The sequence below is a fragment of the Gymnoscopelus microlampas genome (assembly GCF_963454915.1).
Source record: "Gymnoscopelus microlampas genome assembly, chromosome: 5".
Lineage (NCBI taxonomy): Eukaryota > Metazoa > Chordata > Actinopteri > Myctophiformes > Myctophidae > Gymnoscopelus > Gymnoscopelus microlampas.
The window spans coordinates 37,766,071-37,784,095 of record NC_139942.1 but is presented as its reverse complement, the minus strand read 5'-3'; the positions used below and the strand labels follow the sequence as shown (position 1 = coordinate 37,784,095).

The window sequence follows — 18,025 nt, the reverse complement described above, 5'->3', positions numbered from 1 at the left end:
TAAAGGGATATTTCACTTTCAAATAAAAACAAAAAAAGTAATGGAAAGATCACAGCCCCCTCACGCATTAGAATGTCCTTCTAATGCGTGAGGGGGCCGTGATTTTTCCATTATTTTTATATATCTTTTTAATGTTTAATTTATTTGAAAGTGAAATATCCCTTGCAAGTAGCATGTGGTTTGCTCTACACTAGGATTGAAGATTAATTTGGCAAACGTCTGCCACATAAAATACATACATTTTAGTTTAATAAGAGACAATAAAGAGGCCACAAGTCATTTGTTTTACACCTTTAAAATCACAGTAATGATTTCACACAACCCAACAGCTGTGGGCAGAATACATGTAACACCTCTAAAGCAATTCATTAGAACAGGGATGTTTGCAGATAAGTTCTGCAGTCAAGTGGCTCAAACAGTCCTACAAGAAGTCTGCACCCAGCCGTCTGCCATGGTGCATTACCAGCGAGTCTTTCCAGAGCACAGAATATAAAGCTTTTGATTCACTTACACCTGTCAGTTTTTACATGACCCCCACCCACCAACCCACCCAACTATGAGAAATATTACACCCACATCATTTAAAATAAAATGCTCGCTGGAAATGCAGAAGCAGGTGGCTCAAAACCCAGTTTAGCTTACATTACATTCTGTAGCCCTCGAATGCTCCACAATGACATTTATTTCAGACAAATTATGCAGTGGTGCTGCTTTACTGATAAAAACAAAACAAAAAAAAGCATCATAGCAAATATGATTAGAAGAGGGAAAAACAATCTTCAGAGTACTGGTGTTGATAGAAACCATGTGCTTCCAAGCTCTATAAAGACATTACTGATACTCTAAGTGCAAGATATGTCCACAGTCCTACCTATCGTTCTCACCTAGATAGAAACAACCACTTCTCAAAAATACAATATCTACTTCAGGCAAAAGCCATGCTGCATATAACCTGCAGCTTATCATTTGAGATAATGGCCAAGTTCATAGCAGAGGAATACTTAAACTCTAAGTAACTTTCTCATACACACACACACACACACACGCACACAAATATGTCCTTAAAAAAAGAAAAAACAACAACATTTGTTTAGTGGTCCTAAAATGACTAGCAGTACAGTCTGTATGACCTAAAAGGACCAGCCTAGAGATACACATCATTGGGCCCCGGAAGCCCTGAAAACACCGGATAACATGTGTATCAGGGGGGAGAAATGGCCAACTAAACCACTGGTCCACAGAGAAAGAGCCAAGCTAGCAACAGAAGATGGGGGAGAGAGGCATCACTTTCACTGCACAACAAGCAGAAAAATACCAAGCTTTAGAAGGAAGCCACTTTGCCCATTTATCCATCCTGATGTGTGCTTAGCAAAAAGGGATGGACAGTCAGGAGAAGAGCAAATACACTTTAGATACATGTTTAAGCACATTTCAAATAGTACGAGTTTCCCTACTGTAGTGTAGTTTCACGTCGGCATGTATTACCTGGGAGGGGAAAGTATGTACCCAGTTAAAAAGGCTTGTCTGCTCTTTCTAGCCGACGCCTGTGAATGTCTATTTCAAACGACAACTGGCTAAGACCAGCAGCAACACTACTGCTGTCAAATACACCATTTCTGTTGTTCCTCAAATGACCGAATTATTGACTAATCATCTGAACCGTTTTCTTAGCCTAGAAATGATATTTACACATGCATGTTATTGTTACACCATGCCCAATGGCACAGACATGGATGCATGTGTACAATGGACATGGAATACCCATTTTCTCACTAAACCTTTCATTGCATTAAACAATGCCCTACCACACAATTGAATTTGGTGCCCTCTGCAAGGCAAACTGTGTGCCTTGCCTGCATATTATGCTCTGCGCATAACTAGTCTGTAGGGCAATTGCCTCTGTTCCTAACCAATGTGGCAGGGCAGATGGGCAATCCTGGAAGGCGAGGAGCCGGAGTTCTACTTGAGGAAGAATAAACAGATGTAAAAAGGTCTGTTCTCATAGAAGATAATGCAGGCCACAAAGAGGTGAAATAATTGAGTGCAGGTTGTGTGCAGTTGTGGACTTATTATGGAGGAAATTAAGTTTATCCTGTCACTTTCCTCTCCTCCCTACAGCCAGCATTACCTCCAGACCTGGCCTGTGTGGTCAGGCAAATGGATATTCCATCCCTATGGTACACAGAACTGTGCCAATGGGCGTAGTATACTATCGATATGTAAATATTATCTCTAGGCCAAGAAAACTGTTCAGGTGATGGACACAATTATGCTGTTTGAGGAACAACCAAATGGTTTCTTTGACACCAGTTATGTTGTTCCTATGCTCTGTCGCTCTTTGATTACAAAATATTATTTGAGTTTAAATGACCCAAAATAAAATAAAAAGTCTCGTCTTCGATGGCTCATAATACTGAAGTTGAAGCCATGAGAAAAAGTGAGCAGGGAAGTTCCAGGGGGTGATGACAGCACACGTCAACCTAAAGCCTGATGTATACTTCGTCATATGGTGGTGGCACACGCGGATTTCTTTTTTTTTTTTTGGTGCTGGACACCATCATACGACGGAGCATAAATTAGGCATAAGCGCAGAAATGCATATATTCAAGCAGCACAACAAAAATAAAATGTATGCATAATCTCTGGAAAAAAAATATAACCCAACACTGTATGAAAACATCCCTGCTATCATGTCTCTAAATACAAAACTTCTACCAATAATTTGCTTCAGTGTAACAAGAGAAGTCCTTTTTCCATCTTTTTTTTTTGTCTTTTTGTACTTTTAAAACGGGTAAAATTTCAGTCCTCTGGCGGTGTGGGTGGGTGGTATGGGATTGGGATGACAGTCTTTCATTGTTAAAATCTTTTTTTTTCCTCCTCTGTTTTCTTATATACTTGAAGATGTGGAAAGCATGCAAGCCTCGTAGAGGAGGGGCCCGGAAGGGCTGATGGGGTGGGCCCGTGGCATCAGAAACCTCAGGCCAGGGCCGGGAAGGCCTCTGGGTCATCCACATTTGGGACGGACACTCCACTTGGCTGGTGAGAGCACACATGGGGGAGACAGACAGAGAGAGAGAATATTCAGTACATAAGACAGTGACGAGAAAAATTAGACATATACAGGTAGATTTCCAAAAGCATATGCCGTCTCCCGGGTGCCAATCCTTGGCACCGACCCACTGGCATTGTAACAATCACTAATCTGATTGTTATTTGTGTATAGTTTCTGTTATTCGTGTATAGTTTCTCTCCATAATCACTGGCAATGGCATTTCAACTCCATAATTAACACAGAAACAGACTGAGTAAGTACACAAGGCATTTAGCAGATGGACTATCTGGAGCGACGTACAAAATTATATACAGTACAGGACCAGGGATGCCAATTTTTAATTGTCTTCATGACCTATAACTGACCCTCATTAACGATTAATTAACCTTTAACCAACAAGATTAAACCCCTTTAGAATGGACTAATGTCTGTGACTCACTCAGTGTCCCAAATTAACACCCAGTCAAGACTGCATTTGTGGCCACTAAGCGGCAACAGAAAACCAGTATGGCCACATGAGGGTAAATGCAGTCTTTAGTGAGCAAATTATGGACACCATCCTGGAGTGGTTTTCTGTCACAAATTAAATCTTCTAGATTTGCCCATCGTTGCATGTATTACGTAACAGACTAATTATTTGTATGGTTGAGGTTACGTTAATTGAGGTTACGTTCCAGTGTTATTTTGACGAGTGCTTGTTTAGGTTCACTCAACGTCCTGTCCTGTGTATGAGGCTTTTGAGATGATCCCAAGCGAGCCACTAGGCGAGCGAGTTCCCCACACTGAACAGCAGATGGCCTCCCTCTGTGTATTTCGGTTAATCACAGCAATTGGGGTTGGGGTTCTGAGGACAACCGGTTTGGGAATCACTTGCACAATAAAGAGTATATATTAATGAAGGTCTGATAAGGGGTCTATTGCCTCAGTCATCACACCATGCAATTTTTGATTGATGTAAAGTTAAAATATAGATTCAGATCATAATTCTATTGCAAAACAGTTTAATTCTGAAAAAAAAAACACATGGCACCCCATGGCTCCTGCGTTTTGGATTTTAGCCAATCCAAAAAATTAATAGTACCAATGCTCATGATATTAAACTGCATGCTATAACATATCAGTAGCTGTAGAAGCTTAAGCTTTATTCTTGGGTAAGAAGCTATGGTATAACCCAGATAATATTGAGAAATAATGTACTGAACAGAGGTTACGTTCTTCACCTCTGCCTCAGCTGTCATTCAAAACTGTCAAATGGTGATAGAGAGGCCTGACAAAAAAGCATTAGTTCACGCTGTTTTGAAAATATATTCCCAAAAAGTAGGTGTAGGTTACTAGGTTTACGCTACCCTTGCATTTCTTTGACAATCAACCTGTTAGTTTGTCAACACAAACTCAACAACCTGTTAGTTTCACAAACTCAACAACCTGTTAGTTTCACAAACTCAACAACCTGTTAGTTTCACAAACTCAAAGCAGTGATGGACAGCACCACACAAAGTGAAACAGAATGCTCAGCACAGTCAGCAGAGAAACATTTCAACTGCATTCTACTACGGACAATAATACTGGTAGAAAGTGAAAAATGTTTTTTTTTTAAAAGGCACAATACAGAATTTTGACCAGCATCCGATAACTAACTTATTGCATGGTCAAATCAACCTGTACCGCAATCCAAGTTTCCAATGGGGTTTACCATACTCTTGCTTTACAGTAGCTGTGATTCTGGGTGCAAAAACAGTCTGATACCTGATTTATTAAGCCCTACTGATAAACATACTATTTCAAACAACTTAAATGTGGTAAAGATGTTTGTTCGAATTGATTACTGTGTTAACAGTTTGCAAAAAGTACAGTGTTAAGGTTATACAATGATGCTAAAAGGAAAACACAAAAAGCCCTGAGGGCTTGTTTCCATTGTGGTCCTATGTATTCTATTCATTAAGACATTTAATTATTTGTATAGAGACGGTGCGTGTGCACATATTTATTTTTTTACTCAACTTGTTCACTAATAATAATTTGGTCCGTATTCCTTTGCAGCATTTGTGACTGTAAATTTGCATAATACAGTGAAATGTGTCATCTGCATTTAACCCATCCTAAGTATCAGAAGCAGTGGGCAGTGTCTCTGGGAGCAGCTAGGGGTTAAGTGTCTTGCTCAGGGACACTTCGACACAGGTGAACCGGGGACCTTCTGTTTCCCAGGCGGCCTCTCTACCCACTCAGCTACGGCCACCCTGGTAGAGCCTTTTGAAAGCTTCCCCAGAAAACACTGATCTTCAAACACTACGAAAGGCTTTTTCAGTTCATTCAAAGATAAATATAAAAAAAATAAATGGGCTAAAACCGGTATATTATTTTGATTACTTGATTGATTAAACCCATTCAATCCAGGAACGCAAATCTTCGAATATATATATATTTTTTAAAGCCAACATTTCAAAACATATTTTGTTCCAGGGACCTCCCAGAAGCGAAGATTTGAGTTACCAATGTTCGCTTTAAAAAATATATATATAAGATTTGCCCACATTTTTAAGATTTAAAACAAAATAGCAGATCTACAAGCTTATAGCGCAGCACTATTTTTGAACAGCCATAGAAATCTAAAAATGACACGTGCTGCGTTCCCGGTCTTGATGGGTTAATACTGTATTCTGATACCGATATGATGACTGATTAATCATGCATCGCTACCACAGACCACAACCTCTCACATCGTCACTGCCCAACACATGAACTCAAGCAGGTGGGTTTTCTTTCAGCAAACATCTTTGTGATTATCGAAACTATGTTCGTAGATTCGTGGCTTCAGTCACTACCTTTTCGGAGCGTCGTCCTCCCTCTCCTCCTCTTTCTCCTCCTCCCCCTCCTCTTTCTCCTCCTCCGCCGCCTCCCCCGCGCGGCGGCCTGTCGCCTCCCCTGCCGCGGCCTCCTCTGCCCCCGCGGGCTCCCCCGCGACCACGCCCGGGGCGGCCAAGGTCTCCGAAGTTGATCTCCAGCTGGGATGTGATGTCGTTGGCCGGCTTGCGGAAGTGGTGCTCTGCGGCTTCATCTGCAGTACCCTATAGAGACATTTTCGCATTTAATGACATGCAAGCGTAACTATTTTGTGCATGTCATTATAAAAATTATAGGTTGTGGGTTTTATAAACATTTAACAAATGAGAAGTATTAAAAATAATTTGTGACTAAATAATAACTACATTGGATAGATTGGAACACAGGTCCCTTTTTTTTATTTCCTGAGAAAAATAGTTTGTAAACATACAAGGTTCCTGCACAACAGATACGATATGTTGATATTTTAGGTTTAACCAAATGTTCTAAAAAGCTTTCAATAAAGATCACAAAAACTGGCTTTTTTGTGTGGTTAGAAGATAAGAAAGTACACACACCTTGTGGTAGAGAGAGTGCGATTCTTCCGTCTCTGATGAGTCAATCAAAGCACCAACAGGCCTCTGAAATTTACAAGGACAAGACTGAAATGAGGTACTCTTCCCCCCTTTCACACACACACACACACACACACACGCACTCTTCTAGTCAGCTTGCATCCTAGGAGGAGCCATGCAGTCAAAAAAGTACTCTACACTTTCAACCTAGCTTTTTCACAGTCTCGCAAAACACATCCAGTGTTATAATTACAAATGTCAATTTTCCTTACATCTTCGCTCTTGGACTTGTGCAGCACGTAGCCCTTCTTCCACTGGCTGTCAGCTCCTTCGTTAGGCTTGCGAATGTTGAACTCCACCTTGGCGCGCTCCTTGTCCTGCACAGCCTTCCACTCATCCAAAGTCATCTCTTTGGGGCCTTCCTCCTTAACTTCTTCGACCTCATTCTCCCTGGAGAAAGGACAACGTCAGACTCGTGACTGATGGTCAAATGCTCAACTTCGTGCTCAGAGGACTACTGGCTGATCTTGTGAAGATAATGCCGGTTCGGAGAGGAGCCTTTGTCTGCGACTAGGTCAGGGGGTGTGCTGGTAATGGTTGCCTGGATATACACTTGTTTGTGAATCACAGGGTACAAAATGTCTCAAGGCTAAAAGAAGTATAATGGAGCAATGCAAGCAATCGCCTGCAAAGCTAGTTTGGTGAACTTCTGAAGACACATGCAGGCAATACACGTACATATACACCCAAGAATACATTCCAAAAACATAACAGGAAAATAATAAGGAATTGGACAGGCATCCAAACATATGCAGTGGTTCTACAGTTGTCCAGTATGTATATGACACAGGGGATAAAACGCTTGATGAAGTAAGTCCTAAGAAACGGAATTACCATACGTTTCAGTTTTACTGATTATCCCAAAACACTAATTAGGGGTAACATAGGGGTTACTTACTTGTTCTCAGAGTCAGCAGGTGGGCGTTCCTCTCCTTCTGGAGTGGCCTCAGGAGCAGCAGTCTGTTCAGCCTCACTGTCAACACAAGAACCCAGCAGCACTCAATAAGACTGCATCTTTCAATTAACCCATTAAGACCTGGAACACATCTGCGCCATTTTAGATTTGAGCTAAAAAGAAAAAGCATTATTTTACACTTTGGCTATTCAAAAATAGCAGATCTACAAGCTCATAGCGTGGCACCGAGTGCCGCGCTAAAAGCTTGTAGATCTGCTATTTTTGAAAGATTGTGAAAATGTGTGCACATCTGTGAATGTATATGTTCTTTTAAAGCGAACATTTTTAACTCAAATCTTTGCTTCTGGGGGTCCCTGGCACAAACATTTTTTAGATGGGGGGTCCGTGGCCAAATACATATACGGTAATTTCGACAATTATGAAAAAGTTTGACCACTGATATAGTAGTATTTTGTTTTTAAGAAAACTGTTGTGATTTAGAAGACATTTGTAGAATCGGCTTCAAGTCTCAATGGGTTAAAACATTGTTGTGTCATAGCGCGGCAAATCTCTCAAGAACAGATTCTGCACTGCGTTGGAATCTGTCTTGAAGGTTCGTCAGAACGTGTACACACTGTGTGGGAGTGGGCGTGGCTTCAGAGGCCGCGCTTCATCCAATCAAATGTAGTGGGCGGGATTCACGTGTCCGTCATCCTTCCCGACTCGAAACAAACCGAAACTAATTTAACAATAGCGTCCGCGGAGCAGACAACCACGGAAAGAACTTACTCTTTCATCATAGAAACAAGTGGGCTTATAACCAAAACCATCCATGTTCTCTGGGAGAAGTGGTGTTAGTGTTCCGTATAGAAATGTTATCTAGTCGGAATGAAAACGCAAGCTCACCACCGGAAGTGGAGCGGTGAAGGCAGACTTGAACCCCGTTTCCTTGCGCACATGTGCTGCGTCGCCATTGTCCCAGAGTCACACTCAGGAGGAAGAACAGCAGAGGTCGCTGTTTTTCCTTTTTAGTGTGTCTCTGGGTTCCGAGATTGTAGCGCGGCATATCTGGCATGAATCTGGCAATACAGTACACACTACACATCATGATACAGAGAGGGGTCATTGGGGTTGCCCCTAAAACTCTTTATCAGTTGACTGTTGTATAATTAGGAAGTGTACAAGCAGGTTATATTAGCTTAAAAGGGTTGACAAATTACTGTATAAACACATGGTGCTTGCCCCTTTCCCCCAAAAAAATATTTCAAACTTTTTCCAAACTGATTTTCTTACTGTGTCTTTAACCACTTAAAAGTCATAAATACTTCATCATATGACGAATCACAACTTATTGTTAGCTTGTAGATATGCTTTTTTGAAAAAAAGATAATTAAAAGGTTTGCCAATGACATGACACCAGGTTGAAAGTGGTTAAGATCTCTACTGTGTGTATTATGACATTTCGCTCACTGGTAATCTAGCTGTAAGACTTGCATATTATTAGCCCTGCAGGTGGTGAGATTGTGTCTTCAGAACTTGAACTGAATTGTCATCCTGAAACGTATTCAAGTGAAAAGAACTGCCTCTCTCTCATGCTGGTGATGTCAGTTTCTTTGACTTCGACTTGGGGAATCAGCAGCAACCCACGTTTTTGAGAACAGCTTGAAAAACAAACAAGCCATTTTGACACTTCAACCAAGTCTACTAGTTAGTAGTATAGTAGAGGCAGACTCCGGAACAATTTCATCATTGCATAACTTCACTAAATGCAACACTGTGCAACCCTCTTCATGAATTAAAAATGTTGCCCAGATCATCACAATGCACACTAGACTGCACAAGGCCAGTTTTCAGGTTTTGATAACGGCACACATTTTTTGTTTCAATTATGTTTTTACATTTGTTTGTGCTTACTATGAGCAAAACTTCCTGATTTTCAAGACTTTTTAAATGTCCATATTTTTCCAGGTCTGGAAAACAGTAATTCATAATTCCATATTTTAGGCTTGCAAAAGCACCCTGTAAACAACAGCTTAAACACATGAAGTCTGGGGCAAACAGTTCGACGGAAATAGCGAATCTACAATCTCACAATGTTTTGCGATCATCATGCTTTATGATCTTGTAGATAAGATCAGCTATTTTCCACGAAAGAAGAGTGAAAACAGAAGGGGGCCAGTATACTGGGTTTAAGTGGTTCATTTGAGCAGAAACATGTGCCACTTCTGACTCATTATTACAACATATACAAATGGTAGACTTAAAGATACACTCTGACTTTCATGTCTTACCTGGGATTCAAACCCGGGTTCCCTGTACAACTGCTGAAATCTTTACAACTGAGCTAATAAAGCTTGCCTGCTTGCTATGGGGAGAATTTTATAAATTTTACCTACCAGACAATAGAATAGCAGGGAGACCAAATACAACCACCACAATTGTGTTAAGTAAAATTATATATATAGTCTATAATAGTCTACCATACAGATTGGTCAAAATAAAAATGTATTAACAAAAAAGTAAGGTGGTGTAGCTTTAATTTGCCAGCTACCAAATTTTAACAGACGCCAAGTTTTGAAAACATTCCGACCATCACGCAGCAAATCATGTCTAGTAAAGCGATACAGCGCTCTCCCCCCACCTTATTAACGCTGTGAACATGGTTATTCTATTTTTACAGTAAGATTTATCCAAACAATTTTTTCCCCTTCTTTTTGGCATTAGGCCACCATCGTGATCATTTGTCTGCCACTGGTGAAACATGTCTCTAACGCTATGGTCAATGTCACTGTTGATTTGACTGAACATCCCATCCCCCAACTATGAATGGTTGAATGATTCAATACATTGTGACACACTGCAATCCTATTAACATTGCAATATATTGTGACCTTATGTTGAAAATTGGAAAAGGAAAAATAGGAAAATAATTACAACATGCTCATGCATCTGGGTTATGGAATCTATGCAGCCAACGCAACTGTCTCTTTGGGTTATGGGATCTAAACAATGTAAACAATAGTGGCTAGCGCTGCAAATGTATGTGTTTGTGGGCAGCAACGCAAAACACTAAGCTGCTGATTGAAGTAAGAGTTGTGCTGAATGTTGGACCCAGAATAAGGACGCTGGGGTTCATGTTTTACAGTTTTTTCCTTAGACCCCTATTGTATCAATGACCCCCCCATATAGACAATAGAGATGCTTAGAGGGCTACATATTATAGGAGTAGGTTCTAGGTGGAACTCTATCCTTGGCCAACAAGGGCAGCTGGGGGTGGGGGGGGGGGGGGGGGGTGTCTCCAAATATGTAGATAAAGTGTGTGACTTGCTGTTTGAGGACTCACCCCGCTTCATCCTTCGCGTTGCCCCAGTTGTGAGAGCCACTTCCACCCCGCTTCTCGTCATTTTTCTGACTGAGGGGACAAATGGAGAGACTCATTAAGAGGCAAGAGGAAAATTAATCCTATACTATGCACACCAATTTCCAAACAAAGCCCCTCGGATGTAAGCCATATCCCACAATATAGCACCATTTAGAGCTTGTTTCAGAAGTCTAAGCTTCTCACAAAATGACAAAATTAAAAAAATATAAGAATGGGTGAGGTCATTCAGGGGAAGTCATTCGGGGGTCAATTTATAGAGCTGCGCCACAGACTAAGACTATTAATAACAGTCTTTGGAAAACATGACAGTAGATTTAACAATTCTATTTGACTGTAGGTCTACTTTCTGGTTCAGAACTATGAGCCATAGTGTGAAATACCAAGTTAATTTTGGTATTAAAAACAACCAACAAGGGACACTGATGGCCTAGTGGTTAAGGCGCAAACCATATTATAGGCTCCAATAGGTTCGATTCCCGAACCCGAAGACCTTTGCTGCGTGTCAGTGTCACTCCCTCTGTCCCCGTTTCCTGTCCATCTCAACTGTACTATCCAAATAAGGCAGAAAAGCCCCAAAAATATACACAAAAAAAAAACACCAATAAACATCACATTCATTTTCTAGTTTTCAAATGTTATAGAATTAAATATCCCATGACAAGACGTTAAACATAGTGAATTGAACATTCAAGAAATCCCTGCCAGACCATGCTGGAGCAGACAATGATGTATGTTATGATGAAATCACAAATAAATCTCAGTAAGCCTATATACTGTATACTACTTTGTCGTATGACGAACAGCGAACATAGCCATTCTACAAGCTCACAAAGCCCTGCTATAATGACATGCCCATCAGTTTGAAAGTGGTTAAAATGCTACCTTTGGGAAGTAGGTTGTCACAAGTCAAACATCTAGCAGATTTTCCCATGAATGAATAGTAATTTATTTCAGGTAAGACTCACGTTTTGTCATTGCCACTGTGTCTGTCAAAGTCTCGTTTGCCACGGGAGTCAAAGCCGCCTTCTCCTCGGCCCATGCCACGCCCCCTTCCACCACGCCCACCCCTGCCTCCACCACGCCCTCTTGGGGGCCTGTCTCCAGAAGGCCTAAAAGGAAACAAAACACACGTTTAGTAGAAAGCATGCAAATATGACTTGATCAGGGAAGTGATGTGAGGTACAGTTACAGTCAATGTTCCCTCTAATTCATTTTTCAGCGGTCTGAGCTAACACTCAAACCCTTTGAGCGGTACTTCAGCAACTACTGAGCAACATTGTCGTACATCTGATGTAAACTGGCCTGGGTACAATTTGACACCCCTGTCCAATCGTTAGATAATGACAAGTTAAATGGCTTAATAATCTAATTACAGAAGTAATTTCAGTTCGATTACTTTTAATAAATTGTACTATAGGTCAATTTAATAGATCGTACAATAGATCAGTTACAAGGAAAAAGATAAAGAAAACATATTGTTTTTGCATGTCACAATGTGAACACAATGTAGAGTAATAAACGTTGTAATAAGTAATAAAATTGTTTATGCCTTACATTAAAAGCAAAGGTAATACATTCTGAGACTCCAAAACAACAATGCATTGACAGACTGACATACATTGACACATATGTCTAAAGAAGGTTAGCCCTGGCTGGGAAGTGACAGGCATTATGATGAATAAAAGACCAGCAGAGCAGAATATGTAGAAGCATACTGTGTACGGTTTGTGCCAGTGTACAATATGTATGCAATGCATGTATATGATGTGTGCATCTGGTTCCATTTGTACATTCTCAGAGTTAAATTAACACTGAGGATTTTACCATGTAGATTGGGGTCTCAGAGATAGATATCATTAAGTAGCTAACTAATATTAAATTGGTGGGGTCCTTGAAATTAAAACGTTGAGAATCCCTGTTAAAACTGTAGAATATATAGTTAATTAACATAAAAAAAAACATAATTACATAGTGTAAACATTAACTGTGCAAACATCGCTTTGTTCAGAATATATTTTGCGACACAATATAATGTATAACATCTAAATATGAACATTGAACTTCAACACTAGAGGTTATAGGGAGTGAGACGATGGAGATAGTTACATGCTCTGGCTACAGTCAACTAAAAGAGATAATGTCCAGCTTCATAAAGCAGTTATTTTTTCATTCATGCCTGGAGAACAGTAATTTAAATCAATCTTTCACAGTTGTGCTCAGGCCAGGGTAATCATGTCTTTTGTTCTAAAAGTAAGAAAGCTATGCTCTATCCTCTGTCTTTTTTAGTCACTTTCCATATGCGACGCAAACGTCGAAGCCAGTGTTTATTTTGGTACAGCCTCGCTGGTGCACGTTGGACAAAACGTTAAAGTAGAACCCCACTTTCAAACTGCCGGTGCAGTCGACACTGATATGGTAACTTTTCAGGTGTTGGAAAACATTTGTGATTCTCGTTTTGCAGCGACGGATGGTCGGATACACTGTAGCAGCATGGTACTGTTTACTCTCTCTCTGTCTGTGTGGGGGTGTGTGCGTGTGTGTGTGTGTGTGTGTGTGTGTGTGTAATGCGTAAGAGAATGCAAAGTGGGGGTAGGTCCTGGCGGTGCAGGCAGACAGAGCAACAAAAGAATCAAACCACAAACTACAACACACAAATCTATCTGCACTAGATAGATTTGTTCTGCGTGGCACATCCCGGGCATGTGGAACTACAGGGAACGTTGTTTACAGTATATATATATACACACACAATCCTGTAGTAGCACTAATGGCAGTTTTCCATTATGGTACTGGCTCAACTTGACCTGGTACTTTTTTGCAATCACCTCTGTCAAGGTTCCAAGCCAACTGAGGTGAAACCAAAAGTTTTTGAAAACACTGCATACTACGGATTGGTCAGAGAGAATCATCACTAACATAATTGCATCCGACGGACCCCCCTATACTGCATGGAAGCTCATGGATACTGTTAACTAAATTTTAAATTAGCCTTTGTAAATGTAAAATGAATCAATCATTATTAGGCAACTGCATGACCCATTTCTCACCTAAATTTGTATCAGAAAGTCTTTTTGTTGGACTGTCACTGTACAGGTGAAATAAGAGATAGTTTCCAAAAGTTACCATTTTTCGGTATGTAGTTTTATGCAGAGGATTGAATATTGCTTTGACAACCAGATACACTGAAGGGGTACTATCTGCAGTGGAAAATGGAAAGTGGTACCAAAAGCGAGTAGAGTGAAGCCAGTACCATGCAGTGGAAAAGTGCAATTATGCATCTTTCCTTGCGGTCTCTATATTGGCGGTATTTACACTCTTAATGCCAAGGAGAGCTATTGAGTTTCCAGCAGCTGCAGGTTGCGGGTGGCAAATGTTTAATACTGAGGCAAATAGGCAAAGATCATGGGGGTAGGAATCAATACCCCAAAAAAACGACATTAAGCTCTGCCTGCACCCCTGCATTGATCCTAGGATCACAACAGACTGCCTGAGGCGTTCAATTTCAGCACACTAAAATCCCCATCTCAACATTCATCACAGCAACTCACTTGTCTGCAGAGAATTCTCCTCCCTCGGGCTTGTCCTCAGTGGGCTTGTCGAAGCGCCGCTCGCGAGGGGGTCTCCGATCGGGCCTCCTGTCTCCAGTTCGCCCCTCGCCCTGTCCTCCCTGGTACTGGGAGCCAGGCTGGCCCTGCTGGTCTGGTCTCCGGCCGACCCGCCGGATACCTACCCCAAAAAAAGGTCCTCATGAATGAACCATTTACAGTATTCATAGTCGGAGGAACAACAGGAAATGTCAGTCTGGGGTATTAACCACTTAAGCCCTATATACTTCCGTAGAATGAGAATAGCGGAAATAGACAAGCTTACTACACTCCACGTTCTGATCTTGTGTATCAGCTATTTTGGACAATTTCCCTCTTATAATGCCATGCCTCAAATGGGGCGGCAAGTTAAAAGTGGTTGGTAGTACGTGAATTTTGCCAAACCTCATGGCATGCGATGCACTTTCTGTAGAAATTCATGCATTAATGCCACTCTAGCAAACGGAAATCCAGTGGACTCTGCATCGAGTGCTACGTTTCCTTTCAGCAGTTCCAGCCCTGGTACAACAATAGCATAAACAATACAAAGCATGCACCACAGAGCTACTTTGGAGCACTAGCAGTGGGCCCCTCTCATCATTCAGCTCTGTTGACGCTGAGAACTCTGTGCAACATGCAAGTATTTCATCCACAGCCAACAGCAACGAGCCAAACGTGAAGCCAGGTTTAGTTGTGTGTCCAGCCAACAACACACCAGGGATGATGCTTTACAAGAAGCCACCTCAGGTGGCTTCTTGTAAAGCATCATCCCTGATGTTGTGGCCCACCTGCGTGGCCAGTGTATGGATGGAGCATCATCACCAATAACATCACACAGGCAGACAAGGCAGTAAACCAACCTAGCTGATGGAAACTTCTTCTGCGACACAGCCTCCCCCCGCTTTGCACAAGGCTTCAGACTGTGCGCTGAAGAAGTGTCCATTTACTGGACTGGATATCACATCCCTCATGCATAATTCATGCCAGTTGGTTTAGTTTGTCCTCTAATTTATAACAACAGGACAGGTTCCATGTTGACCTCACGCAGACACCAAACAGGGGGCTATAGCAGATACCTAGCTCAGAGATGATGCACATGACAGCTCGCAACAAACCAAAATAAACAGGCGTAGTAGGATGACGACGAGGAGGCTAGAGGCGCAAGGTTACCTTCTTTCTTCAGGGGCACCGGAGGCTGAGACTCTTCCTTCTTGTCCGCCGGCTGGCTCTTCCTGTCCTTCTGGGACTCTTTCTTCGGCTGCTTGGCGGCTTGTGCAGCGGTCTTGGCGGAGCCAGAGGCGGCCGCCTCCTTCTTCTTGTTCTCGGCCGCCTTTAGGATCTCGAACGGGTCCGATTCGTCGTCCAATAGCTGGTCGAACCGGTTGGTCACGACGCAGCCGAAGCCTTCTTGCAGGTGTCCCGGCATGATGGCGCCCCTTCAGCGGGATTCACCTCCGATTCTACGAGGCTTGATGCGAACTGCTCGCTTGACGGTAGCCACAAGATGGCTGGGAGAGCTGCCCCTTCTCTTCCGGCGAGAGCAATATCCGGGACATTGTGTGTGTGTGTGTGTGTGTGTGTGTGTGTGTGTGTGTTGCAGCTACAAGAGGAGGGGGGACGTGCCATTATGCAGCCATAATAAACAAATGCCATCAACAATGTTTTTATTTACAATTAGGCTATAATTAAGAACAGGACTTTTAAAACGTTGTCATGTCATGCACGCCATGAATGAACCCTTATATGAGGTTTTGGTTTTAATTAAATGGTCTACATTTCATAATTGTACATAATAAATAGATTCCTCTGTTCATGAAAACAGTCAATGTCATAAATTAAAGTGAAAGTAAATGCAGCTAAATTGAACTGCTCTGAGACCTAACATTAGTCCAGTGAGTTGAGTTGCATCACATTAGTTAAAACGCCAAGTTGAAAGTTTTGATATCTTCTACAAACAAATACATTACAAATTGACTAGCAAGATTTGTAATTTATGTCAAGTTACTGCTCAGAAGAAGCACTAGATAAATATAATTCATTATTTAAAAAAATATGAGTGCAATGAGTGCATATGTTCTGTGTGCATGCAGTTTGTCCACTAAGCTGATCCTACAGACTTGCATATCAGAAGCTTAAGTGGGATTTGTCCGTTTATAAAAAGCAACAAATAGAAGCATGTGGGCAGGGCTGGCAGGGGCACACTGAGAAACAGCTGGTGGAAACAGATCTGACAAGTGTGTCCACTAGATTCAACACACCGCACAGCATAAAGGAGACTATACAGTTGCCACCACTGCATAGAACAATTTAGACATCACTTCACATTATTTGTGAAGGCTGTGTTTTACATTTCTTGGGTCTTTTGCCAATCTGAAAACACTTGTGTGGGAGGCAATTCTCCATTGTCAAGGTGGACCTTCCTTTCTCTTTAGTTAGATGTAGTGCTATTGTGGGAGTCGAACATCTGCTGGTCACCATGGCCATACATGACTCATGTGACAAGTAATTTCGCAAGCTTACAGTAGGCCTCCCCTGATACTGCCCTGTTTTCAGACTCAAGTAACAGAAGATATTGGTGACATACTAAAGCTGGAGCATCTAGTTTAAGAGATCTCTGTCTCAAATGAAGTCTAGGTGGAGGGAAGCTAATCAGTGTAGGTCTCAGCTACCACACCATCAACAAACTAAGCTAATTAACGCTGGTAAAGTGACACAGGGCAACCTGCTGTGAGTGAAATATGATACAGCTATCTAGTTTAGACACAGTGGCTGTTGGTATTTATTACACCAGAAAAATAGCTGACAGCATACAAGACAGAACAGTAACCACTGTTGCTTTTTAAATCTATTAAGTATTTAATACTATAATCTAATGTGTTTTTTAAGTGTGTGAATATGTGGGAAAATGCAGCATGTCTACCAATGTGACACAGGCCATTGTTACACTGATTCATTGTATTTTATTGACAACAAAAAGTTATACCAGCATTAAGATTTCCATAATAATAAGGCCACTATGCAAATAATAAAAGCTCAGGATACTGCCCACATGGTGCATGCTCTCTCATCAATTGTCACTCTCAGGTGGAAACCTTGTATGTCCAAAACGGTTACTTTACAGAAAATGGGGAAAAAATAACCTGTGTTCCAATGGATCCAATGTAGTAATTAGTCACACAGTCTTGTTAGTACTTTTCATTGGTTCAATATTCTATAAAACCCGAGGCTTTCAACACTTTACCCCATTCACTTTCACTCATAAATAGCAAAAAAAGCAGATCTACAAGCTCACAATATGTCACATTGCGATGCATTGTCAGCTTGTAGGCCATTTTTGCTACTTTTGTGTGAAACTGTAGTATGACAAAGTAGGGCATTCATTTCTGAAAAACCCATCAAAAGAGATACAAGGTTTCTGCCCGACAGCAATGATATGGAATAAACAGAAACACAAGGCTATAGCCCATAGAAATATACATAATTTTATATCTATGCTAAAGCCTGATCCATACTTCGGTGCGATGTGTCACTAAAAAACAAATAATAAAGGGTCTTCACCTTTTTTTCCCGGTTGAACATTATTTTTATCATGTGACACATTGCAGGATACTTTGCCACAGAAGCATAAATCAAGCTTAGCTTGATTAACTGATCTTC

The 18,025-nt window shown here is 41.3% G+C and overlaps 1 protein-coding gene across 1 annotated transcript; it reads right to left on the bottom strand.

Moving 5' to 3' along the window:
* Positions 1 to 276: 276 nt before the first annotated feature.
* Positions 277 to 15,914, bottom strand: serbp1b (SERPINE1 mRNA binding protein 1b). Its single transcript, XM_084056594.1, has 9 exons — positions 15,539 to 15,914; positions 14,333 to 14,510; positions 11,750 to 11,893; positions 10,746 to 10,814; positions 7,406 to 7,480; positions 6,720 to 6,897; positions 6,451 to 6,513; positions 5,875 to 6,117; positions 277 to 3,036 (listed from the first exon to the last, which is right to left on the bottom strand). The coding sequence occupies exons 1-9, from the start codon at positions 15,792 to 15,794 to the stop codon at positions 2,977 to 2,979; spliced, it is 1,266 nt and encodes a 421-aa protein (XP_083912720.1). The 5' UTR covers positions 15,795 to 15,914; the 3' UTR covers positions 277 to 2,976.
* Between the last annotated feature and the right edge of the window lie 2,111 nt (positions 15,915 to 18,025).

Excerpts from the sequence above, each read along its gene's own strand:
- serbp1b (XM_084056594.1), bottom strand. The coding sequence starts at position 15,794 with ATGCCGGGACACCTGCAAGAAGGCTTCGGCTGCGTCGTGACCAACCGG. Across the intron at positions 11,894-14,332 it reads GGAGAATTCTCTGCAGACAA|GCCTTCTGGAGACAGGCCCC; the intron begins GTGAGTTGCTGT and ends GTTTCCTTTTAG. Across the intron at positions 6,118-6,450 it reads CGCACTCTCTCTACCACAAG|GGTACTGCAGATGAAGCCGC; the intron begins GTGTGTGTACTT and ends ATGTCTCTATAG.